Source organism: Pithys albifrons, chromosome 5 (genome assembly GCF_047495875.1).
Source record: "Pithys albifrons albifrons isolate INPA30051 chromosome 5, PitAlb_v1, whole genome shotgun sequence".
NCBI classification, from domain to species: domain Eukaryota; kingdom Metazoa; phylum Chordata; class Aves; order Passeriformes; family Thamnophilidae; genus Pithys; species Pithys albifrons.
Window position 1 is genome coordinate 2,456,994 of NC_092462.1, and position 25,275 is coordinate 2,482,268.

The 25,275-nt window shown below is 46.6% G+C and overlaps 1 protein-coding gene across 3 annotated transcripts in view; it reads right to left on the reverse strand.

Annotated features, from left to right (window-relative positions):
• ALPK1 (alpha kinase 1) overlaps positions 1–25,275 on the reverse strand; it is a 35,387-nt gene that overhangs the window by 9,181 nt on the left and 931 nt on the right. Inside the window, exons 1-4 of one of the 3 annotated variants that reach the window (XM_071555428.1) lie at positions 18,385–18,416; positions 12,955–13,187; positions 8,988–9,142; positions 695–893 (exon numbers count right to left, since the gene is read on the reverse strand). In XM_071555428.1, coding sequence (XP_071411529.1) covers positions 695–893; positions 8,988–9,142; positions 12,955–13,075 — 475 coding nt within the window. In that variant the 5' untranslated portion in view covers positions 13,076–13,187; positions 18,385–18,416. Of the gene's footprint in view, positions 1–694; positions 894–8,987; positions 9,143–12,954; positions 13,188–18,384; positions 18,417–25,275 lie in introns of those variants that run through there. The other 2 variants (XM_071555427.1, XM_071555429.1) reach the window with 2 other exon arrangements.

Below are 25,275 nucleotides of genomic sequence, written 5' to 3' on the forward strand. Positions count from 1 at the left end.
TATATAATTTTATTGTACACATAGTACATTCCTGGAAGAGTTCTGGGATTCCCAGCTCTGATTCCCCTCCCAGAAGAAAACAGTCTGGCCTGCTCCCTTCAGCAGCAGAGCTGCTGTCCCAAGGAAATGTGGGGTTTGGAAACCCATTTTGGTCTGACTGAGGAGTGACTTCACATCCCACCACAGCAAGCATAGCCACAGGAAGATGTTTTATAAATCCTTCAGGTGTTGTCCATGTTATAGGAATGATGGAATTTTACTTTTTTCATCCTGGAGGGGTTGTAAGCTGCCTTGTTTGCACAGAAAAGTGGTCCCACTGAAAAATAAAAAGCAGCTGGGATGGTGCAGAGAAAATGCCAGGGTTCCAATTTCCTTTTTTTCAAGGCCCTTGGTCAGGAGTACAGCAATTCAGATATCCCCGTTTGAAACCAGCAGGGAAGATTTGTTAAGGAACAAAAGCTCCAATTAGTATTTTCCACACCCTTTCACAATTTTCTCTCCTGCTTTTGGCTCTGAAACCCTTTATACCGGCCCCTTTGTGCTACTGAGAGGAGCTGGGAGGGCTCAAGGGGGCCGGGAGCGGGAAGTGCGCTCGGAAAGATGGCACCAAGGGCTGTGACAATGTGATCCCAGCGAGGGATGAAGTGTCTTCTCCAGAGCCAGCAGCTCCTCCCTGGAGCCGAGGGAGCCGTACCGGTGTTGACGGCGAGGCGAGCCTGGCGGATGAGCACCTGGGGGCTGATGGGAGCGGTGGGATGCAGCCTGTGCAGGCGCCGGGCGATCCGCAGGAGGCTGCTGGAGGCATCGAGCCAATACAGGAAGCGGTCGATCAGGAACACGACAGCAGTTGCTGTGGTGCAGTCCTTGACCATGATGGAGGCCTTCAGATAAACCTGGGAAGAACACAGACAGCATGAACACACACCCTCAGAGGCTCAGTGAGCTGACTGTGGAAAATACTCACCTTCAGTCACCCCATTCCTCACCATATTTTCATTTTTAGGATAGGAAGGTGCCAGCTGTTTATTTTGATTGAACCATACATACCATTCCTGATTTTTTATTTTTTGGTTTTTCCAATTGTTTACTAACTGGAACCACAACATTTGGTGGTCTGCTAATGAATTTAAGTCATACCCAACAGGTTCCTACCAGCAATAGCAATTAGTTTAAAAGGGGAATGGATGTGAGACTGGGAAGACTGGAAATGGTCACTACAGCCAGACAGAGCTCAAGCCATCCACACCTTTGTACACCACAAACAGTCAAACAGGTCAGGAATCCAATGTCTTTACCCGCAGGCCATCTTTAATAAGTCTCTATGAACTCTCCTGGATTCCCACAGTGGCTGAGCACTCACACTGACAAGAGGAGCAGCCAGAATTCCTGAGGTGCCTGCTGTTAGGAGGCCAGCAAAGGCAGCCATGGGCACACTCAGCCTCACTGTGGCTGCAGGAGTTCACATGGACCTGGGGATATTTACCAAACACCGGCCCCTTCCCATGGTGGGCAGGGATTGGTGTTCCTGCCCAGCGGAGCGAGGAGGTGCTCCACACACTGACATCCAGGCAATTACTTCTCCAGACACTTCCAAGACATCTTTGTTCAAATCCTCACTAAAACATGGCGTGCCATCCTCTGAGGTGTGCAGGAGGAAGGCCACAACAGACAGTTTGGATAAGAGCCTACGGAGCACGGCACGAAGGCTGGCTTGCAGCACTGATCCATGGCAAGCATTCCCCAACCTGTTTGCACTTAAGCAACGAGGAGGATTTGTACAATTTTCTTTTTTTTTTTTTTTCCCTGAGTCCGAGTTGGATTTTCTAAGAGGATGGCACTTGAAAAGGATTCCTGGAGCCCGGCAGGCACAACTCCGCTTGTGCCGGCCAACAATGGAGGAATCCCCCTCTCCAAGCACCTGTAAACTGACACTGCAAACCAGCCATTCCAAATGCTCATCAACAGGCCATATATTTAAGCACAGAGCATCGCCTAATCTATTTTTTTTCCTCCCCTTCTTCCTTTAATAGATCGGAGCACAAAAGCCTGAGAGAGGGTGACCTACCAAACAAAAGGGCCTTTGAGTTCCTAGGAAAAGTAGACTTGGAGGAGGATGGAAGGAATCCAAGTGGCCCTATTATTTCCACTTGCACTAATTAGACATTTTTCTGTCAGCTATTGAGCACTGCTGAGAGGCCAAACTCACTGAATTCATTTCTAAAGTGTTTACAGAAGTTTGCATCTGTTTGTGTCTCTTCAGGAGGAAAATAAGCACTTCAATAGCATTGTGGAAAATCTAAACGAAGCATCCTATTCTGAAGGGCTTGGCAGTCTTGCAGCTGCATAATTTAACTCGGCCGCTCAATGCCGAAACCTCTTGTGTCCCTCTCCAAACCCAAATGGACACAAAATGTAGAAAAGTCAAGCCAGGGGGAGAAACTCAGCAATTTTTTTTAGGAGGCAGGGCTGCATGCTGTGTGGCACACAGCGACACGGTTCCGTGTCAGCCCTTGCGACGACGTCCCCCCTGTTCCGAGCAGGACACCGAGAAATTAATACCCGCTCCTTTCATTCCCTGCCAACTCGTGTGGCTGGAAAATTCCTCAGCACCTCCAGCCCGAGGCCGGGCACGCACCCAAGCCACGCACGGAGACCCTCCCCAAAACGCCACTCTGAAATGAGCCGGGGAGCGCCTCCCTGTCACCCAGCCCAGAGCCAGGGAAACCGCCGTGGCTCCCAGGATGTCACAGCCTGCTCCTGCTCAGTCAGGAACCGGCGCCTTAAACAGATTTACTCACTTTCTTTATCGCTTTAGGCGCACCCACACAGAGAAAGCCAGAGAAAGAGAGAGAAAGAGCGAGGTACGCGCGCACTTTGTTTTCACATCTGTGCCCACGACGTGAAATGGATCCGTCTAATTGAGTTTGGGACACAAAGGCAACCTCGCGCCTGGGAAGTGGAATCAGGTGGTGGGAGAATTAAATTTGCACCAGATTTCTATACACGGACCATTGGGGAAAATGCAAAGCAGCCTTTAGTGAAGGGGTCTCGCCTTAATGGCGCTGAGTGGGAGGGTGTGCGGTTCGCATGGCTCCCTGCATTAGCGGGCTTAGCTCCTCCTCACGCCGGGGCCGAAGTTTGGGTCCCAGCTTTGGGTTCAAAGCCACGACGCCTCCTTTGCATTGACAATGGGGGCCGCTCCCGAGAGAGGGGAGAAGCTCAGAACTGAGGCCATCTGGCACTAGGACGGGCAGGAGAGCGTCAAAGGGAAATTATTGGTGCATAGTAAATGAGGATGAGGAGGAGGGGAAGGAAATAGGGGAAAATCTTTATGTGGCAGCTGATGTAAGAGGAATTACAAGCCCAAATAAATGAAATATTGATTTAATCCGCTCTCTCGGCCCTCTTTATAAAGCCAAGATCCCAGAGGCAAGCCCTCCTCCCCAGCCTGTGGGCTCAGGAGGATCCTCTTTGGAAAAACGCCTCTGCAAACAGCATGGTTAGAAAGCAAGGGCAGGAATCATTTCTTTTTCAGTGTCCCCACAGTTTTGCCAACACTCTGGACTTCTGTGCGTGCCTATATCCATTTGTCTCAGGCTGTTGCAGTCCTGGCTTCATTTGTAACTGCAGCTGAGGTTTAAAAATCTTTTTAAAAAGCCACAAAACCAAGAGCAGTCGGCAAAGAATTCCTAATTCCATGCACAGGGCAGGAGCTCCAGAGGCATGCACGTACTTCCAGGTGCCTTATTTCCCTCCCGCGCACTGCTCCTCGTTAGCACTCCACTGAACCCTAACAAATTGCCCGGTTTTCTTTCCCCCTGTCAGATTAAACACAGAGCCACGACAGCGATGGATGCGGCTGAAGCCTTTCACGCTCTTACCCCACGCGCCGACAGCAAAGCCTGCCTTTCCCAGAGACCAAAGCTGCTGTCACCACACGGGACTTCTCTATCAACCCCTGCCTTTCAGCTGGCAATCAGAGCCCACTCCACAAATAGCAGGGAGTTAAACCTCCTACCAGCTCGGGGACGGGCAGGAGAAAGTGTGGCTGTGAGGAGCAGACGGATACGCCTGGGACACGGGACAGGGAATTGCTGCAGACCGAGGAATCAGCAGCTCCCGGACACTTCCCTCTTGCACCAAGCAGCTCATTGAATGCCTCCTGAAGTTGTTAATTAGCTCAAGTTATTCATGTCGAAGGCAATGGAGAGTTGGGTGTTTATTCAATGGCAGCAGCATTAGGTCCGTTATGTGGTTTTATGCAACCAACCACATCTTGTCTCACCAGCTGAGGAAGTCCTGGAGTGGGAATAACTCCTGCTTTCCTCAGGAAAAGAGAACAGCAGCACATTGGGGCAAGAACTGAAGCAGAATCCTTTAAAGTGCCAAGAAAGCTCCTTCAAGGGGGTTTCCTGGAGGCTTGGGGGTCCACAGTCATCTGCAGGTGTTCCCGTTCTTGATTAGCACAGAGCATAGAGAAGTGCCACGATCATTTTGTGGCCCTGCTTCTAGAGCACTTATAAACTATTGAGGCACGATAAAATACTATATTGAAAGGGATATTTTAATACCTAAAAATATCAAAATGCCAGTGACAGAACAGAGTAGCACCAACACCATCATCAACAGCTAAAAATCCAAGAATCTCTTCCCTAAATCTGTGTCCTCAAAACAACAATCCACCTCAGAAGCAGTTTCTTTTGAAAAAGAAAAACACAACATAACGATCTCAGGAATACAACATTTAAAGTTTTTTCGGGGAGGAAATGCTCCATGAAGTTGCATCTGAGAAGAGGAAATCCTACCCATGAGCCAAGTGAAGTGGCAGCCCTACAGGAACCCAGGATCAGGCTTCCTATTTTTTTATTTCATTTGGTGCTTCATATAAATTCTGCTGTAGTTTTCCCAGACAGGCAGCAGAAAATGGAGCAATCTGCAGCACCAGGGCTGTCACCCTGGGCAGCTAAAACTCTCCTGCCTCCACCTAATCGCTGATACTTCTCACTTACAAAGCCTCAGGGAGGCTGGGGTGCCACAGGTTCCCTCCTGGTTTGAATCCATCCCCTACATCCCTCTCTGTTTCACCGGGATCACCCAAGAGGGGCTTTAGGAGGCAGGTAGCAAAAGGTCAGCCTGAACAAGCAAGATCCCAGGGCTACGATTTAGGGCTTTAGTTCTCCTGTTACCACAGTTAGAAGGAGGAGACAACTAAATCCTCAGCCCCCTCTTTAGTTCTTTTTCAAAGGCTCCCTCTCTTAAGTGCCACACACACACCTACAGCAGTTAGGGCATGTCCTTTGGAATGGCAATCCATCAGCATCTAATTAGCCAAGGCCCAGCCAAGGCTGCAGGGCCTTATTTTCCAGCCTTTTCCATATTCCCATGAAATCTCATGAGATTTCTTGCCAGCAAGGCTGAGATCCACACTCCTCTATCCACAGCAGGGAGCATGGAGCTCTCCCTAGAGAGTGCAGAGAGACCAGAGTAGACCCACTCTTTCCTTTCCTATTCCCAGTATACCTATCCCAGCAGATCCTGGGCCATGGCTGAGTGTTCAAGCCTGGATTCAGGAATTACTGATAGATACAATAAGCAGATCCTGGTCCATGGCTGAGTGCTCAAGCCTGGATTCAGGAATTACTGATAGATACAATAAGCAGATCCTGGTCCATGGCTGAGTGTTCAAGCCTGGATTCAGGAATTACTGATAGATACAATAAGCAGTTCCTGTTCCATGGCTGAGTGTTCAAGCCTGGATTCAGGAAGTACTGTTAGATCCAATAAGCAGATCCTGGTCCATGGCTGAGTGTTCAAGCCTGGATTCAGGAATTACTGATAGATACAATAAGCAGATCCTGGTCCATGGCTGAGTGTTCAAGCCTGGATTCAGGAATTACTGATAGATCCAATAAGCAGATCCTGGTCCATGGCTGAGTGTTCAAGTCTGGATTCAGGAATTACTGATAGATCCAATAAGCAGATCCTGGTCCATGGCTGAGTGTTCAAGCCTGGATGTGGGAATTACTGATAGATCCAATAAGCAGTTCCTGGTCCATGGCTGAGTGTTCAAGCCTGGATGTGGGAATTACTGATAGATCCAATAAGCAGTTCCTGGTCCATGGCTGAGTGCTCAAGCCTGGATGCAGGATAGATACAATAGAAATGACATAAAAGGCCACATAATTACAATGGATTTGCAAATAGGCAAAGGAAATTGCAAAAAAAATTAAAATATTAAATGGCATGAATCATCCCACAGCAGAACTGTGAGTTGTCCTTCAGCTAAACCCACAGCAGGGTTTTTGGGATCAAAGCCTATGTGGATATGGGCATGTTGCCCTCTATTGGCTGCTTACCGAGCATAGAGCTAATTCCATCCCTTGGGATAGCAAAGATCTGCAGGAAGGACACTGCTGGCAGCCTCCCTTCTGGATCTGCAGCACCACTCCAAACCCCACAGCACATGTGGCATTTAGAGAGGAAAAGTAATCCCTCCTTATTTATCCTTGCCACTAAGGGCAATTCTGATTTTGCTTGGATTTGTTAAAAGCAAACATCCCAGTGCTTCCCAGTTTAGGCTTTGGATAGGGATGTTGGGTTTCACCCTTGAAGTCTCAGTGCAGATTCCCACCAAGGGGCTGCAGGATGGGCTTGCTTTGTCAGCAAAACGTGGAAAACCAGATGCTGAGCTTGTTGAACTGGGGTGGCCTTCGGGTGGTGAATCCCAGCAGGAATAAGAAAAATCTCCAAAATTCCACCCCCAAACTTTCTACAGGATGCAAAGAAGCACTGAGCATCCCACAGCAGACGAAGCAGAGCACTTCAGAAAGCTGCAGGTGCAGGTGGCTTTGCCTCGTTGATGTGCCAAAGGAGCCGCCGGCAACGCGTCTCCCACTTTTTTTAAAGTGCAGCCACACTAAGGCAAACCCTTGAAGGCAAAGCCTAATCCTCTTACTCCCTGTGCTGGTCTCATGGAGCTTTTCAGCCCAGTCCCAGAGTGAAACATGCTCATGGAGAGCCCCGGTAGCCAGCGCTGCCTCCTCCACACACCACCAGTGTGTTATGGTAATGAAGTGCCTTTCATTCATGGATCTCAAAGCACTTTTTAAATGTAATGAATTACGGTTTATGAGCTTATTCTAAGCATGGCAAATTAAAATAAACAGAGAGGGAGAAATTTTAAAGGTTTTTTTCCTCAACAATAAATCCACAACGACTTAATTTTTTTTTGGTCCTCCAGGGAATTAAATTATCCTTCTGTCTCTCATGGAAGAAAAAAAAAAGAAGAAAAAAAGTTGCTCAAACTTTTATCTTTCCTCATCACACTGTAATCATTTCCCTTCAGCCTCATTTCCCCCCCAGCTTTTTATTCAAAGAACTGAAGCAGCCTTTGCTCTGCCTTGAAATTTTATTTAAAATAAAAAAAGCAGAGGGAGAGGAGGAATGGATGAAGGGGAAAAAAATCCCTTTTCCTGACTAATACTAATAATACAGGTCAAAATGTCAGTCTATCTACAATTAAATGGAAAACAAAAAAGGTTTTCCCTTTTTCCCATGGTACAATGGCACTGGAATATAAATTACCAATGAAGATGAAATAATACTTCAAAGCACATGGGGAAAGGCAGCACAACGTTTACAAAGTATTTTCCACCACAGGATGAAACATTGGAGACAACAGCGACCAATGGACTTCAGGGGGTGTTGGTGAATAGTCCAAAACTAGCATGGAGGGGGATTTTAGGTCCCTATAGTCTATGACCCCACGATAGGCTTTGTTTAACAAGGGCAGCTGCAGTTATCAACAGATGTTTCAGCAATAAATAATTGGTATCATCTCAGAAAAGATCCATCTACCTGGGGAGAGGGCATAATGCTGCAAACACTGCTGCACTATTACAGCCACATTAATCTCCCATCTAGCCAGGTCTCTCGGGGAGTTTACTGCAGGTGTTTATCCCTGGAGAGAGCACACAAACGCTCCAGAGTGAGGGAGCCACGCCAGGATTGTAAAGGAGGTCAACCTCCACCATAAATTTCTGTCTGAGGCCACACACACCAAAGAGAGAAAGAAAATAAATACCCAAGAACAGCCACTCCCCGCCCTCCCCGAGGAAATTCAGGAGCCACGGGATGCTGGGGCTCCCATCTCCCAACCCTGCAGTTGGCTTTGCTGAGCTCCCCATCACTCCATGCTGTTCCAAGTAATCATTGTTCCCAAAGAAAACTGGCTGGCCTCACTAGGGCAGGGATCTCCAGGGCAGGTGAGATCTCCTGGCCACCTTGGAGTTAACAACAGGCAGCAATGAGACAGTGCTGGCTTCAGACATGCACCACAGGAGCAAAAAAATAAACCCCCCAAAACTTCACAAACCTCATTTTTATGGCTATTGTGACAAAGGGATACTCCTTAGCCCAGATAAGACATTTACCATGGAAAAGGGTGTCCTTATTTACTTCAGGTCATGCCTCTGGGGAGATCAGAAAAGCAAAAAGCAATCCACATTTCTTGCCACTTTCTAATCGTTAAGCTCAAACTCATCCCCTTACAGGATGGGATCCTCAAGCACCTCTGGATCCTGCAGCTCTCACAGCATCCTACACACCTGAGTGTGCTTTAATCACAGGAATATCACATTAAGTTCTTGCCTTTCCTGCCTGGGTTTGGCCAGCTTTGGTCCTCAAAGGGGTTCTGTCATGTAATTTTATTGAAAAGAGAAATACAGGTGATGAATTTTGCAGGTGAGTAATCCCCATGGCCTCCTTGCATTGTGGAATTAAAGGAGGGACAGCATTCTTGTCAAGTTGGTGGTGATTTTTCAAAAAACATTGTGGAAACATATGGCATTTTACTTTTCTTATAATGCCAGTTCTTCAGGGAAGAAGGAACCACTACCTTCGTGGAAAGAGAAACAAAACTGCCCTGTGGAAACCCCCCAGCACCTCAGTGGGACAGTTTTACACAACAGGTGTGTTGAACTTCATACCAGTAAGTCAGGGAGCCTCGCACTGATCATATCTTGCAGGTTTGTTTTGTCTTCTGGGCCGAGGTCTTGTTTGTATTGCCACTTCTCCGGCACAAAGGGCCACTTCATTTCCTTTGCCTCCTCCAGAAGGGTCCTCAAGTCCTCAGGAAGCAGCGCTGAAAGGGTCAAAGAGCAGGTAAAGATATTGCAGCAGGTTCAGCTGCAGCACTTGTAACACCAATCCTTCTAAAAGGCCTTCTCCCGGCTGCCACCAGCCCTCGGCTCCCGTCACTAACCTCCTGGTGGGGAGGGAAGGCTCGCTGCCATCCGTTCCCCTTGGCTGCTCTGCCCTCCAGGTAAATGGGAGCCCTGAGCCATTAAAGAGGCTTTTAGCAGGAAGTCCTGCCGGCTGGAGGCTGCCGGGGCGTGAGGAGCTGCTCCAAAAGAGACAGGAGGAAACCTGCTCGCCCGTGTGAGGAGAGGACAAGGGGGTCAGCAGCACACAGAGCTGTGTCCCGTGCTCAGGTGACAGTGGCACAGCCAGCCTGGAAAGCCACATCCAAACTGGGAGACAAACCCGGAGCACTGAAAGGAATTGGAGAGAGATCTAAAGGGATGTAATGAGGATTACGAACATGCTCTTGACCAGAGTTTGGTCCATGCCCTGCTCCCTCCCCACGCTGGCCCTTCACCACTCCATTGTGAACCAACCTGACCCAGCTAAGGATGCAACTGCCAGGAGCACGCAGCTAGAGATTTGGGCTTTGGATTTGTCCCTTCCCCTCAGCTGCAGCCCACATTTAATTTTCCTTGCAACAGGGTTGAAGCTGCAGCCTGGCTGTGCTGTGCTGTGCTAACCACTGGTCCAGGCAGCCTCTCTGGCCAATAAAAGTGGATTAACAAGGATTATTGACCAGATGGGGTTAATGGTGATCATCAGCTGCAGATCTGGCCCCTTCTGGCCATTAATCCCCCACAAAACCCCTGCTCAGTGACCATCATTGCTTTAACAAGGGAATGCAATAAATGTATTACTAAAATTTTTTTAATCAATCCTTTACAGACAGACTGTAGAAAATGCACTACCAAAAAAGTCTGTTTTGTGCTCATATTACAGTGCAATCAGCAATTTGGTTTTCCTAGGAAAAAGCAGGCAGATGGATATTTAGGGCCCTTTTCCAAAAAGCCACGTTTAAAGAGATACTGTTTTTTCCAGCCAATATTTTCTCACTTGTTGCTGTCCCAAGGAAACATGGGGCTTGAAAACCTTCCCATTACACATCCTGGCTTAACATGGAGCTGTTTCCCTTCACACCTCAAGTGGTGCCTGGAAGGGGCTCAGCCCTCCATGCCATGGCAAAGTGACCAAGCAGCAGAGCTGGTGGGGAGAGGACGTTGTGCTCTCACTCTCACACCTCCCACTGGAAAACAGGAGCAGGGATACCCATCTCATCACAAGGAATACAAAATAGCCACCAGAGGGGTTTAATTCCCCATGTAGAAGGGGCAAAACTGAGCTTCCCAAAATCTTTTCCAAAGGAAGATGGTGGAGAGGACTGAAGAGAGTCACAGCAAGCATGTGTTTCCCCATGTGTTCCCACAGGACTGACATTTTGGGGATGGATCCACCCGAAAAGAAACAGGATGCTCTCACAGACAGCCCTTTTGTCTTCTTCTCTACCTTCTCCTTCTGTCTTCCCCACACAAACTTAGGCTTAATTAAATAACACTAAAATGGGAAAAAAATAGTGTCAGCAACCATGAAAAACAGTCACTGGGACAACATGGTAGAACATGTTTGTCAGCTTCTCCTCATGTATCATGAAGATACCAACATGTTGGTATCTTCTCTAAAGGTATTATTGCTGTCCTCTTGTTCCTGTTTTCCATGATATCCTTAGTTAAACTTGGATCCTCCTCCTGCCTGATGCACTGAAGAACAAAGAGTAAAGCCAAACGATTTCATATTGAACTTGGATTTTTAAAGAGACATCCTCAGCAGTCACTGCTGCTGAGCTGGTTAGGAGAGGAAACCAGGGCTACATTTTCAGGAGGATTTGGCAAACTTGGAGCCTTCAGCCATCTCTGGGGTTGGACATTCATGCAGGCCTAGAAGAATCCTGCTTTGAACCTTGCTGGGATGTCCAGCTGTCACCACGTGGCAATGACACACACTTAGCCAGGCAGTGACAATCAAATGATGTTTTATCAAAAGAACATCCACCAGAACCTCAGCAACCAGTTGGGGAGCTCATGTGAACAGTCCTGCAGCTTTCAGCTCAAATCCAGCTCTCAGGACAAGAGTTTACCTTTGCAACAGAGAGCTGTTCCCACCACTGGCAAAATAAACTTATTAATTAACGGAGGCTGAACCGGCACAGAAGTTGACTGGAATGATTTCTAGCCTAAAAAGCGATAAAAAAGCAATCCAGACCCACCTAACACCCATTCTAACACCTCAACTAAAGCGAGACAAGGATCTGCTCCTCCTCTCCCCTCTATTTATATGGATTTGGCTTTCAGTATCTCCAGCACCCGATCTGAGAAAGCCGGGGGGAACAAAGGCAGCTCCGGGAGGAGAGGGAGGCAAAGAAACCCCCTCTGTCCCTGCGCTGGGAGGGTCCCCCCGAAACCCAGAGCCGCCGAGCTGCGAGGCCCTGCCCTCCCCGGGCAGAGAGCCCCAGCAGTTATTAATGTCGCTGTCACCACCCCGCTGCTGGGTATTTTTCTTTCAGCTGATGGGAACACGGTCCCTGGAAAAGCCCGAGCATCACTACAGGCTCTGATCGCCCATTTCCTGAAGCAGTTTACCTGAAGGGCCGTGTCTAATCGAGTGATTATAAGGGCACTGATTTACCTTATCTGGAACTAAACTGATTATTTCTCATACTTTGTGGCATTTAATAGGAGAAAAGGAGGGAGGAGGATGAGGGGGAAAAAGCGCTACCTGATTAGGAGTTCAAGAGCCTATTCCACAGAGCCATAATAAAACGTAAAAGAATTTGCGACGAGGAAACAAAGTACTCTTTGTTGAAAACAAAAAAAGAGGAGAGAAAACCCTTCCAGTATCCATAACAGAAACCTACACGGCACCCTCCAGCACAAACAGACTTAGGTGCTTCAGAAAAAGGCAGCTGACCTCCCAGCAAGAGCAAGGATGGTCGGAAAAACATATTCTCAACGGCTCTGCGCCCCGGGACAAACAAAGGGCTTTAAAGATCAAATTAACGTTATGGCCGAGTCACTCAAGCAAAGCAAAACTAAACATTATTAACACTAAACTGGAAAACGGGCAGTGCCGCAGATGTGTCACGCAAAGGAAAACCTTAATTCCACTGAAATGAAGAAATAATTAATTTTTTTTTTTATTTCCAAAGCATCACAGCAATACCAAAATAAATGCTGGTTTCCAGCAGGTAACTCTTTCATTACAGCTCTCGCTAAACACTGCTTCCTTTCCTGGTTATTTATTCCAGGCTTTAGCCAGCATGGATTTTCCTTTCAAGAGGGATAGTGCTAGTTTCTTTTTTTTTTCCTTGTACACCACTTATAGAGGTCACACACATTTTACAAGATAAAGATTCGGGCAATGAGCTCTTTAATATATGAGGAGAAGCTGACAAACAGAGAGGGCCCTCACCCAGTTCCTATGAAAAGAGAGGAAATATGTGCCCTTATTCAGAAGTTGCATCCTTTTTTCCCCTCTTTTTTTTAATAACTGAAATTTATGTGCATCAGCAAACTTTTGGGCATTGTTCTTCCCAAACTAAACTGTTCCTTACAGCCTCATGTTTAGTGAAGCCTAAAATTAGAACTGACAGCAATTCACTGCAACAAAGTGGACTTCTTTCCCTGCCTGCCTGTAGCCCGCATCCCATTCATGGCCTCGAAATCCAGGCGTCTCTTGACACTCATCTGCCCGGAGAAGAAAAATAGGGCAGGGCTGAGGACCGGCGGGGTCCGGCCGCCTCTCCTGGGGAGAGCTCACCTTGGCACCGCCGGTATTCCCGCTCGGCTTCCTCGCCCGTGCCAGCCTTTGGCGACAGGAGCGCGCCCAGAGCTCGCTCGCACTCCTGCAGAAGCGCGGCCACGGCGTTTTGATTATTCATGAAGGCTGATCCCACTCGGCTGTGAATTGGGTGTCCCCGGGTGCGCGGTGATCAATTACTTAAGAGAAGACACGGATTCTAAATGAAAAGGATCCCTTCAAGCCTGAGGTACCTGGCAGACAAAGGAGGGGGAAGATGATTAACTAAAGTATCATCAATTATCCGAAAGGCTCAAGCAGGGAGAAATAATAGGGGAAATACATGAAAATACATGACAGCCTCGGAGGACTTTATTAGAGGAGTGTGTGAAATGACTGCAGGGTCCCGGTGACAGCGTGCAAGGCGGACAGCCCCGAGGTGCCAGGGAGACAGGGCGGGCTCGGGAACCCCAAGCAGGGAAGTGACTATCCAGGATGCACCGGAGCCCTTTGCACCTCGGAGGCTCGGGCTGTCGCACACAGTTAGCTGGGATTGAATGGCAGAACTCATGGAGGATGCTGGCTGTGTTTTCCAGACCATCGGGACCATCTCTTTTACCCTGGAATGCCATCCCATGTAGGAGTGCTCCGTGTATGTACCACTGCAAGTCCTTCAGGTGCTTAGGACATTGCCAGTGGTGATGCAGCAAAAATACATTTCCATCCCACATATCCAGCTCAGCATCTGCCAAAACAGTTGAGCTGCTTTCAAAAATTATGCACAAAAATATATATTTGGAGTTTGTTTTTCTTTTTCCCCCAGTTTAACTTATAAAACTGTTCTCACAGTTTGAAGCAATAAAGTCAGAAACAGCCTCTCTAAAAACAATTCTAAAATTAGGGAAACAGTCCAGCAAAAGACAAGGGGAGTGCAAAGGAACACACATTCAGACATAGTTTGTTCTGCCATCTAGAAATGACTCATATTGTAGCTAAACTTCCAGGGAGTTTTTTCCCTTTCTGTTGCAGCTCTGGGATCACTGGATCCTGGAGCTGGTGGAAGATATCCTGTGTTCTCAACTGCACCCAGTGAGAGCAAGCTGCCAGATTGAAAAGCAGAGGGCAAAGAGATGCACTCATGTGAAAGCAGAGAGGATCAGAGAGCCTGCAGAGGAAGGGCAGGTGGAGCAGGGCTAAAGATAGGATTCATCAGCAAAGAGCCTGGAGGCAGGAGCCAGTCAGTGGGACTCGGCAGGCAAATGTCAGAGACAGAAGAAATTTAAAAAGTAGCTGTAAAAAAGGAGACCTTTTCACATGTAAGAGCAGCTGGAGAGCAAGTAAAAAAGATTGGCTAGATGCAGAGCCATGGATTAAAACAGAAGGAAAACCCAGAAAGGGTTCCCCATCTTTTTAGCTTCAAGTAAGAGTCACCAGGGCCACTCCATGAAGGACACAAGGTTTGCACTAGGATCACATCCCTGTGGATAGAACAGGAACAGGGCCCATTTAGGGGCTCCCATCAGGAGAAAAAGGAGATGGGGCCAGAGACGGGCTGGAGACACAGCTACAGTGTGGTCCAAAGTTCACCCAGGAGATGGGGCTGAACTACCTGTCACTGGCAAAGATCAGTCTGAAAAAAGGCCACCACACTGATGGGATTTGCTCATGGCACAAGGTCCTAGTCCACATCCTGGTTCACAAAGGTCCTTTCTCCCTAAGGACTGCCAGGACAGCAGGGACAGACATCTGAACCTGGTGACAACAGCCAGAAAGTAAAGATCTCTCCCCCTACCCTGACAGGTCTAGGAAAGCTGATCGAGTTTCTGGTTATCCATCAGGGAAAAAAAGACAGGCAGCTTTTTCTGCTGTCCCAGTAACACACCTATGGCAGCACTGCCTGCTCCACTAACTGCACTGCCATCTGCTAACTGAGTTATCTGATTCCCCAGCCCCGTGGGAAGGAGTGTGTGGCCATCCCAGGAGTGCCTCCCAGGTTGGGATGAAGCATCCTGACCATCTGGCCCCGACTCCATTCCTTTGTGTAATTGATTTCTCAAAAACCTCATTTTCTAGGGAGTTCACCCGAGTGACTACTGAGCAGACATACACCTGTTTCAGATCCACTGTGGATAAAACCGGGAACTGGAAACTGGGAACTGCTTCCAGAATATGCAGAAGCATGTTGGAGAAGGCCTGTGTTCAGCTATCACCTCACAGCCCTGGTAAATACATGTCCATAAGCACAATTTGCTATGAATCATAAAACGGATTGGGTTGGAAAAGACCTCCGAGACCATCGAGTCCAACCCTTGGTCCAACTCCAGTCCCTTTACCAGATCATGGCACTCAGTGCCACGGCCAAGCTCACCTGAAAAACCTCCAGGGATGGGGAATCCACCCCCTCTCTGGGCAGCCCATTCCAATGCCTGAGCACTCTCTCTGCAAAGAAGTTTTTTCTGCTCTCCAACTTCAATTTCCCCTGGCAGAGCTTGAGCCCATCGTGCCCCCTTGTCCTATTGCTGAGTGCCTGGGAGAAGAGACCAACCCCCAGCTGGCCAGAACTTCCCTTCAGGCAGTTCCAGACAGTGCTGAGGTCACCTCTGAGCCTCCTCTTCTCCAGGCTAAACACCCCCAGCTCCCTCAGCCTCTCCCCACAGCACTTGTGCTCCAGTCCCTTCTCCAGCCTCGTTGCTCTTCTCTGGCCCCGCTCCAGCCCCTCAATCTCTTTCCTGAACTGGGGGGCCCAGAACTGAACACAACACTCAAGGTGTGGCCTCCCCAAGGCAGAGTCCAGGGGAAGGGTCACTGCCCTGGGCCTGCTGGCCACGCTAGTTTGGATCCAGGCCAGGATCCCATTGGCCTTCTTGGCCACCTGGGCACACTGTTGGTTCATGAAGATGCACTAAAGCAAATGACTAATGGGATATTTCTCTTTACAAAGAGTAACAGGGTGTTAAGAGTATCCAATGGAGCCCAGATTTAGACTTTTAAGCCCAGCTGGTGCAGTGGCACAACCTGTAAGATCCCGTTGGTCTTTACAGTAAGCAGGAGGGCCTCATGGCTTTGTGAGCCACACAGGCTGCCAGTCTCACAAAGCACTGTCAGGGCTTAGCAGGGAAGCTCAGATTAGTGTGGAAGTGCAGTGCTTGGATTCCTTGGGCTGGCAGGATTTAACTCACCAGGAAACTGCCAGGTCCATAACATTGATATAGGAGTGGCAGCAAGCGAGGAATTTTTCTTCAAGTACATTTTTTTCCCCCAAAGAATTGTATAAACAGCAAGAACACTTGGAGTAATGAACAATGATTTACAACAGCAGCAACACCAGAGTGCTGGATCCATAGAGAAAAGCACAATAAACTGTACATTAGTACTCAGAAGGTGGAGAGTCTTTTGAGACCCATCACTAGGGACAATGACCCGCATCATAAAATCAGCTTAAAATGCAGCAAAGAGCTTTAAACTGCAGCAGGATCCTTTACACAGATGCCACTTTGTAAAGTTGTGTTCTGTGACAGCTGTGGCCTTGAGTGACAGCTGGGAGAGGGGAATAACCAAGCACGCAGCTTATGGACCTGTGGCAATGCAGGCCCCGAGACTAAAGCTGAACAGCAGAGCAGCAAAAACTTCTGGAGGCCTTTAGAACCCTCTCAATGGTTACTAATCAGCTTTCCCAAAGTTCCCTTAAAGCCTAACAAGTGGTGCTTTAAGGAGATTGGGTTTTGAAGTGACAAAATTTGCAGCTTGATGTGCTGCAGAACTGACTGGACTAAAATGCTTTCTAAGGATGCACTTAAAAATGCTCTTTGAAAACACATAATAAAAACAATTTTGCATGAGGTTGAGGATTTAAGCATTTTTTTGGTGCCAGGAAAGCTCCTTTATTCCACCTTTGGGCACAGGCAGTTTTTAAATGCTTGATGGAATTGTTAAGATACTTTAAAATAAAAATTATGAGAAAAAAAATCTGTGGCATTTCTGATTGGAGCCTGGGTTAAAATATGATTTTTTCATCAAATCTGATGAAAAAAAAATTACAAAGGTCTAAGGGGATGAGAAAATACATTTCTGTGGTTGCCCTCTAATTGGAGCTGGGGTTCAGAACAAGAGGGATGGAGGGAAGGGTTGGGTGGGCTACAGTGAAATGATCTCTTTAATAAGAAATGGGCCTTACTGTGACATTTCAGAGCCCTTGGGCTAGAAGACCAAAAGATCTGTCAAGAGAAAGGAATTTTAAGTTCTGCTGTGGATGGAAGGAAGCCTGGGAGTCAATCTGGCCAGTTTAAGACTGCAATTAGCTCTGGAGGCTCTAAGAAAAAGAAGATGTAATTGCTGCATTCAAACTTCAAATGCAGCAAGGATAACAAGCCCTGGTTTCTCAGACAACACCATTTGGGAAATTTTCCACAGCATTACGGCCCTGAAACACAAATTAGAGATCACCAGACCTTTTCTCTCTGAAAATATATTATCCTAATTTTCATCTTATTCAGGCTACCCCTCCAGTTCCAGGAAGACTAATGAAGAGGAAGCAAAGACCTGATGAGTTCCATGTGGAGATTACATTTATGGATTAATCCCAACAGGGAGCAAATAAACCTTATTCCCAGAGCTCTCTGTTGGGACTCGACACAATCAATCGAGGAATGGATAGTTATTTATGACTGAGGCTGTTTTGACTTTCAAATAAACATTTTAATTATTTTAAGTGCTACACTGGAACTTAAGACTCTGGTTTCATTTTGGTGCCTCGCTCTCCTGCCTCCTAATCCCAAACCTCTCTGGTCATTATGATACTGTGCAAATCATTCTGATTTTCGTGCCTGTAACATCTGAAAGTGTTTGCTAAGGTAAAATCCACAGGCCAGACAAACCAGGGAAAGGAAGAAGGAAAAGGAGGAGGATCCCTCTGAGTGGAGTCAGTATAAGTGAAAGGAACACCCTCAATCCACACTGAGCCTAAAGAAGCAGAGGTGTCCAGCTCTGAAACCCCTCTGTAATCATGCTGGCACATCCTGATCCATCTTTGTGTCCCACTTTTCTCTGCCTGCTCCTACAAGCAATTTTAATAACCAAGGTACTTAAGAGTGTTTCTTTCCTAACAGCTCATTTTCAATTCAAGTACCTGCACCACTTGCACTGCCAGTTTTTCCCTCCAGACTAATTTGGTGCACTGTGGCCCTTCCACATGGGGCTTCCCTCAGGTTAATGAAGCCACACTCATTTTTAGGGAAGCTCTTTGGGCTGCAAGAGTCTCTTGGTGAATAAAGACAGGGGTGAAATCATGACACAGAGGCAGTGTTGGATCTATTGTAGCTGGTTGTGTTACAGTCTCCTCTTAGCTGCATAACATGATATTTTATCTTCCCTTCATTTCTGTAGGGACACTGAAAAAAATTACAAAATATTGTTCCTAGAAAAGCAGTGGAACACCGAGACTGGTATTTTTACCTGCAGCAGGTGACAGGGAGCATGAACATCACACAGGACCCTCGACTGCTCTCCCTCCTGTGCATTTGTGCACAAACCTTCTGGATCCTTCCCATCACCTCTGTCAAAAACAACAGGCTCTGCTCTATTTTCAGATCTGGCAGTTTGAGGGAATGAAAAATAAAACAGAAAAAAACCCAAAACATGCTTATATTAATTTAGCAAAGTTTCCATAACTGACTTAACACCACCTTCCACAGAATGCAAATTCAGTTTCCTGAATATTTCAGTGCACACATGCTTGTGTTTTCCTAGAGCATTTACCTTTCTTTGTGAAAAGATGGTTTAAGAAAATGGATTTTCTAGGGTCTTTAGTTAGTTAGTTAGTTTACTTCTCTGGCTTAAAGCTTAGATGTTTTCTTTTGGTAAAGCTGGATATCCCAACTGGCTGTATTAAAATAAGGAAGAAGCTCAATCAAAAAGCCTCTCCTAAGGCAAGCTTTCTTGTTAATATGCACCAACATGAAAGGGTTTCTTTTCATCCTATACAACTACAGTGTGTGTAAATTGCAGGGGGCTCATTGGCATAAATCTTGGCTGTGACCTCTGAGGTAAACTGGATTTACATTACTTTCTGACAAGAATTAAATGAAGGCCTTGTGGATATATGAACAGCCTTCTAGACTGCAACAGATGGGCATGAATGTGCTCCCTAGGCAAACTATCAGTGACATCTGTGTCCTCCAAATTCTGGTGGTCTCAGCCAATTAGCAGGCAAAAGGGAAGAAAAAAAGGCGGCCTCTGCACAGCCAGCCCAGCCAGAGCCGGAGCAGAAGTGCTTCTGTTTGGAAATGGGATCAAGAACAGCCTCCAGCAGCAAGGAGGTGCTTTGCCTGCTGGTATAATGCAGAGGGAACATTACAGCAAAAGCTGAAGTAATGAGGGAGAACAGATATTAATATTAATACAGGACAAATCCCAGCCCCAGCTAAGTCTGTGTAAGGCGAGAATAATGGGCTACCCTGATGGATTTACACTCCTGTAGCCAAGGATGGTTTTTTCAAGGGTGAAAGTGAAGCCCAGGGCCTGACAGGTGCTGGAAATGCCCAGCTCCAGATCCATATTCAAACCCCCACCATGCCCTGCAGAAGTGCCCAAAGAGAAGCTCTGCTCATGCAGACCTGCACTTGGGAATCATGGAATATCTCCAGTTGGAAGGGACACACAAAGATCATCAAGCTGGATGGGGTTTGAGAAGCAACACCCTCACTGGGCCCTGCACCTGCCTCCTCCAAAGCTTAGTGCTCTGTGGAGGAGCATTTCAGTTGCAAACAGACCAGGAAAAGAGTTTGGAATGAGATTTGGGATTTCTTAGTGCAGACAGACACAAAACAGAGCCACAACCCCAGAGCAACTGCCACCACATGGAGCTGCACAAAGGGGTACCAGGGAGCCAAAACCCATCACCAAACCACACCAGATCTGTTTCTAGGCCAGTTGTAGCAGAGGAGTGACCCAGACCAATAGAAGATGTGCAATAAGCCATTCCCTATGAAACATATTCTCTGTCTCCCAGTTGTTAATGGATCTGCCACAGCAGGAGCAGGCAGGACCTCTGGCTAAAAGCAGATTGGTGCTGGGTGCTGAACAAAAGCACCTGTTGTTTTGCCCTGGTCATGACTTTTCAGAGAGGCCATTTGGGTGCTTTCTCCTCTCCACTGCTATCCCAAGGACTACTAGGGGATAAAAAAAAAAAAGAAAAAAAGGAATAATTGAGGGGAAGATCAATAAATTAAAAAGTTCTAAAAAAAAAGAAAGAGAAAAAAGGAAAAAAAAAGACATAATGAATTTGGTACAGCACATATTTTTAGATCAAAGATGCCTTTGAAGTGACAAACCCTTAATCCATAAACCACTGAAGTACTTCCTTTCTCTCCCAAACTACTTGTTGTCAAATAAAATGGAAGTTAAGGAAATTATCTTTATCTGAAAATGGCCAAAAGAAGCCATCACCTAATGACAGCCTTGTCAAAATGACAATTGGGGAAATTGTTAGGAAGGGGAGGCCTGACTACTGGAGGAATAAGCTGGCTGTTTGCTCTAATCTGGTCAGGCAGGCCCCACACAATTCCAGTCAGCTTGCTGTGTGAAACAGCTAAGTCTTTGTCAACGTGGGCAGGGGCTGCAAAGACTTCTCTTTCATGAATATGTATCACCACCCTCCACGTCTGAAGGAAAAAAAACCTCCTCCCAAACTGCAAAATTAAAAAAAAAAAGGCCAACCTAAACTTATCTACCACCATAAGAAATAAATCCCAGAACAAAACAATCCTGAGAGGAAAATACTACTAAGCAATGGCAGTGCATGTTTGGGAAGTGGAGCCAGAAGGAGCTTCTTCCCAAAGAGTTTCTGTGCACTTTTATTGCCCAGCAGACCAGGATGAGGCACTTCAAGTGCACAAAAGCAAAACGGTCCATTGGGGTATTTAATGTCCATCACTGTGGTTTGTATTTTGTGTTTCTGAACGTGCTGTCCCAGCACCAACACCCAGGCTGGTGAGACATGAATTCCTGCCCACTTGTGCCAGGAGGAAAGCACCTGGAACAGACCTAAACACTTCCATTGGCAAAGGTTTCAATCCAGGCACTGAGGCAGCTTCTTATCAAGGTGACAAATTTCCTCTGGAGCTTAAAATCCTTCAGTGTCTCAAGTCAGACAGTGGGAATCATGGGTCACATTGAAGTTTGGGGTTTTTTTATACACTATATAATATCAAACCTCAATCATTTCAAAGACTGGCATAAATCTGAAACAGGAGAGCCAAGTGAAGCCTATTGGACTGCCAGATGTACAGACAGAAAGTGCCTCAAAAAGGTGAAATAGCTCAGAAATGCATGTCAGAAACACCGTGCCTGCAGGACTGATGCTGAAACACTTGTAAGCCCAAAAATGGTGTTTAAAGTCATGGAAGGGCAGCTGGGAAGAGAAGGCAGGATTGAACCAAGCCCATACCTGTTGCAGAAAACCCAGATGAAGATATTTTAAGATGTGGTGGGGTTTGTCTCTCTTGGAAAGCTACGACATCACTGAAGCTTTGAGCAGTGTTTGAAAAGTAACATTTAGATGTTTGTTGTTATCTCTTTAATTTTATCAGTAAAACAGCAAACTGGATCTTAATTTATTATTACAGAGTTTGTGGTGATATTATAAACTTCCCTTTTTCTTGAAACAACAAACAATATGAAAGTTGGCCTTCCAGCAGAGATATCAAGACACAATGCCCAGTTTTGAGGTTTCCAGTATTATGCAATGTTTGCTGTAGACATTTCCATTTCATTAGCATATTCTGCTTTACATGAGACCCAGCAATGAATGCTGTCCCTGATCTAAGGCTAATCCTCTTTAAAGAGCTACAGGCGATATTACATGTGGCCACAGCCACGGTTATGCCAGGGCTGGATCACTTTGAAGCCTATTGAACAGTGTTCCCTTGTGAGACCATCCACAGAGCCATAAACTCTGCTCCCTGTGCTGTGAAATCCTGCTGTTTGCACCACCAGGAGTTTCTGGAAGGGACAGGCTTGAGTCCCAAGTGAGGGGCTGCAAAGAGGGAAGAGATACCCACTGCCTTCACCTCCCCTCAGTGCCAATTTATGTGCCTACAGTGAGAAAAAAATCCTTTTTTCTAAAGAGCAACTGCTCCAAGGGAGGGTTTCCAGAACAATCAAAGCTAAAGATGAACCAGGCACCTGCTTCCCTGAGTAGCTACTTGAGCTATCATATATATATTTATATTTCTTTAAAGATACATAACTTTAAAGAAAAAAAGAGAACAAGGGTGAGTTCCAAGGCTGACCCCATGTTCACAGTTGGGTGCCCTTCAGTGTTATAGTGGAATAGAGTTCTCAGTGCCACACAACATGGAATCCTGAACACCTTCACATTTACACAAATTCAAAGAGAAAACCAGCCCAAAACAACAGAAACCTCCTCTATATTCCCTGGTTCTGCTACATATCAGGAAAATACCGTTTATATTAGTGCTTATTTTTAGCCCTTTTAGCTTTCCTTGTTCAGTGAAGGGAGCTGGAAATGCTGGTTGTGTTCAGCCTGAAATTATCTCCATCTACCTGGTGTCAAACCAGCCAGAGAGAGCAGATTCAGCCTCTGTGGTAAAATATGGGTCCTGATAAAAGCAATGTTTAACCTCCTTGCTTTCAGAATAGTTGCACAAATTACTTCTTTGCTTTCTTCATTAAGACAATCTCCTCTGAGAAACGTGATGCTCCAACACCCCCAGGACTCCAAGCTTCAAAAAAGGACAACAGGGAAGAGCTGACAATTTTTCTTCTGTGTCAGGCCTTAAAGATGATCTAATTTTGAGCAAGAAACAAGCACCTGCTTCATGGCACTGAACCTCCCTTACTCTTCCTTTTCCACTTGGTGTGGAGTGGAATTACAGGAGCTTCTCTCCCACCAAGCTGCACAAACCTTCCTCCCAAAACAGCTGTCAATATGAATGGACTCTAAAGTGACAACACCTCCACCTCTTTCCTCAGTGTCCCTGTGGAAATAAAGGTGGTGGGATGGGCAAAAGGGAGAGAATCCAGAGGGAGGGAGAAAGAGTCCACAGAAAGAAAATAATCAAAGGGTGGATGGAGCAAGAGAGGGTGTAGGAAGAACAATCAGGAGGATGGCAAGAGGGAAGAACCAGCAGGCAGAGCGGGAAGATGGAAGAGAAACTGAGACAGAAGACAGGCAAAAAGGAAGAGAAGGGAAGAAGGCAGAGGGGCTCCAAAGGAGGACCAAGGGCAGATTGTGATGTAGAAAGCAAATGACAACTTGGAGAGTGGCATAAACAAAGTCCAAAGTGAGCTTCCTCATCAGTGTATTCGGGTCAGACGACTTGGGAAATGGAAAACTTCTTTTTCCTGAGTAAACAAGGAACAAAGAAATAAATAAACAGTGCACCCTCTTCCTCCTTTGGAAGATCTCCCCTCTGCTTCATGGAGGGGAGCTGTTCTTGGCAGTGAACACACCTCCTCCTCAAGCATCTTTTCCCTCTCCCATTGAGATTCCATGGAATACACTGGGATAACTTTGGAGTGCCCCTGTCTTTGAGAAAGGCCTATTTCTTTTCTGTTTGAACACGAGACACTTGTTTGATGTGCAGTAACAATAACTCATTGCAGAACAAGCAATTATGGACTCCATGATGCCTTTCCCAAACTAAAACTCTTGGAAGTTACCACTGCCATTATTACCACTAACTTACATGCAGCTCAACAGCTCTTGCAATATCAAAACAAAATTTCTGACTTCAACTGAAAAAGTAAGAAAAAAAAAAAGAAAGAAAATGACCCCCACAAATCAGAAACACCACTCAGAAAACACCACAAACCTCCAGACTAATGGTGGCTTTCCATGTGTGGTCAAACAGTGCCACTTAGTGGCGCTCTGAGTTCAATCGAAAAATTAAGGAAAAACCCCACAAATCAACCACAAATACTCAGAAAACACCAAAAGTAAGGGAAAGAAAGAGGAAACTCCCATCACAAATACTCAGAAAACATCAAAAACCTCCAGACAAATGGTGGCTTTCCATATGTGGTCAAACTGTGTCACTTAGTGGCGCTCTGACTTCAACTGAAAAAATAAGGTAAAAAGGGGAAACCCCCCACAAATCAACCACAAATACTCAGAAGCGCCAAAAGGAAGGGGGAAAAGAGGAAAAAAGCCCCACAAATACTAAGAAAACACAGAAAACCTCCAGACCAGTGGTGGCTTTCCATGTGTGCTCAAACATTGCCGCCTAGTGGCGCTCTGAGATCAACTGAAAAAGTAAGGGGGAAAAGAGGGGATAAAACAACATAAATCATCAACAAGTACTCAGAAAACACCAATAGTAAGGGAAAAAAGATGAAAAAACCCACAAATACTCAGAAACCAGCAAAACCCACTAGAGAAATGGTAGTTTTGCATATGTGGGCCAACATTGCCACCTATTGGCGACCTGACTTCAACCGGAAAAGTAAGGAAAAAAGAGGGAAAACCCCCACAAATCAACCACAAATACTCAGAAAGCTCCCCCAAAAAAGGGGGGGAAAGAGGAAAAACCCCACAAATACTCAGAGAACACCAAAAAACTCCGGAAAAATGGTGGCTTTCCATGTGTGGTCAAACAGTGCCAACTGGTGGCGCTCTGAGATCAACCGGAAAAGTAGAGAAAAAAGAGAGTAAAAGCCCCACAAATCAACCACAAATACTCAGAAAATACCAAAAACCTCCAGAGAAATGGTGGCTTTCCATGTGTGGTCACACATTGCCACCTGGTGGCTTCCACTCCTGTGCTAAGGTGGTTTGGAATTAGAAAAGGGCTGTGGAGCAGAGAGGAAGAGCAGCAGGAGGGAACAGGGTGACACAGGAACACAACAGGTAAGGCAGTGAGTTGTACCCCAGAATCGCCCATGCACAAGCCAAGGAAAACCAGCCTGGATTTTATGGCTCTAAATCAATCAGCTTCCAACAACCACCTCCTCTGGGTCTCTGAATGTCCCCGAGGGATGATTTCAGATCACTCCTGTGCCACCCCAGCAGAGCAAGCCCTGGGATAGGGGAACTACAATGGTGCCCAGGCCCACAGCACAGCAAGACACGAGCGAGGCATTTAATGCTGGGAAAAATGGGCAAACAGGGGGCACATCCCTCGGGAAAGGTGTTGGGAATATGCAGAGGGCTGGGTGGGGCAACTACTCAGGTATTGCACCTTCTCAAGCTTTCTGCTGAGCTCACCACGCCACATCTGTCACATGCAGGACACGGAAATGTGAGTGCATGGCTTGTGTCCCCTTGTGGCAAGAGCCAGCCCTGCAGAAAAGCACCATTTCTGCAGCTTTCTGCACCATTTCTGC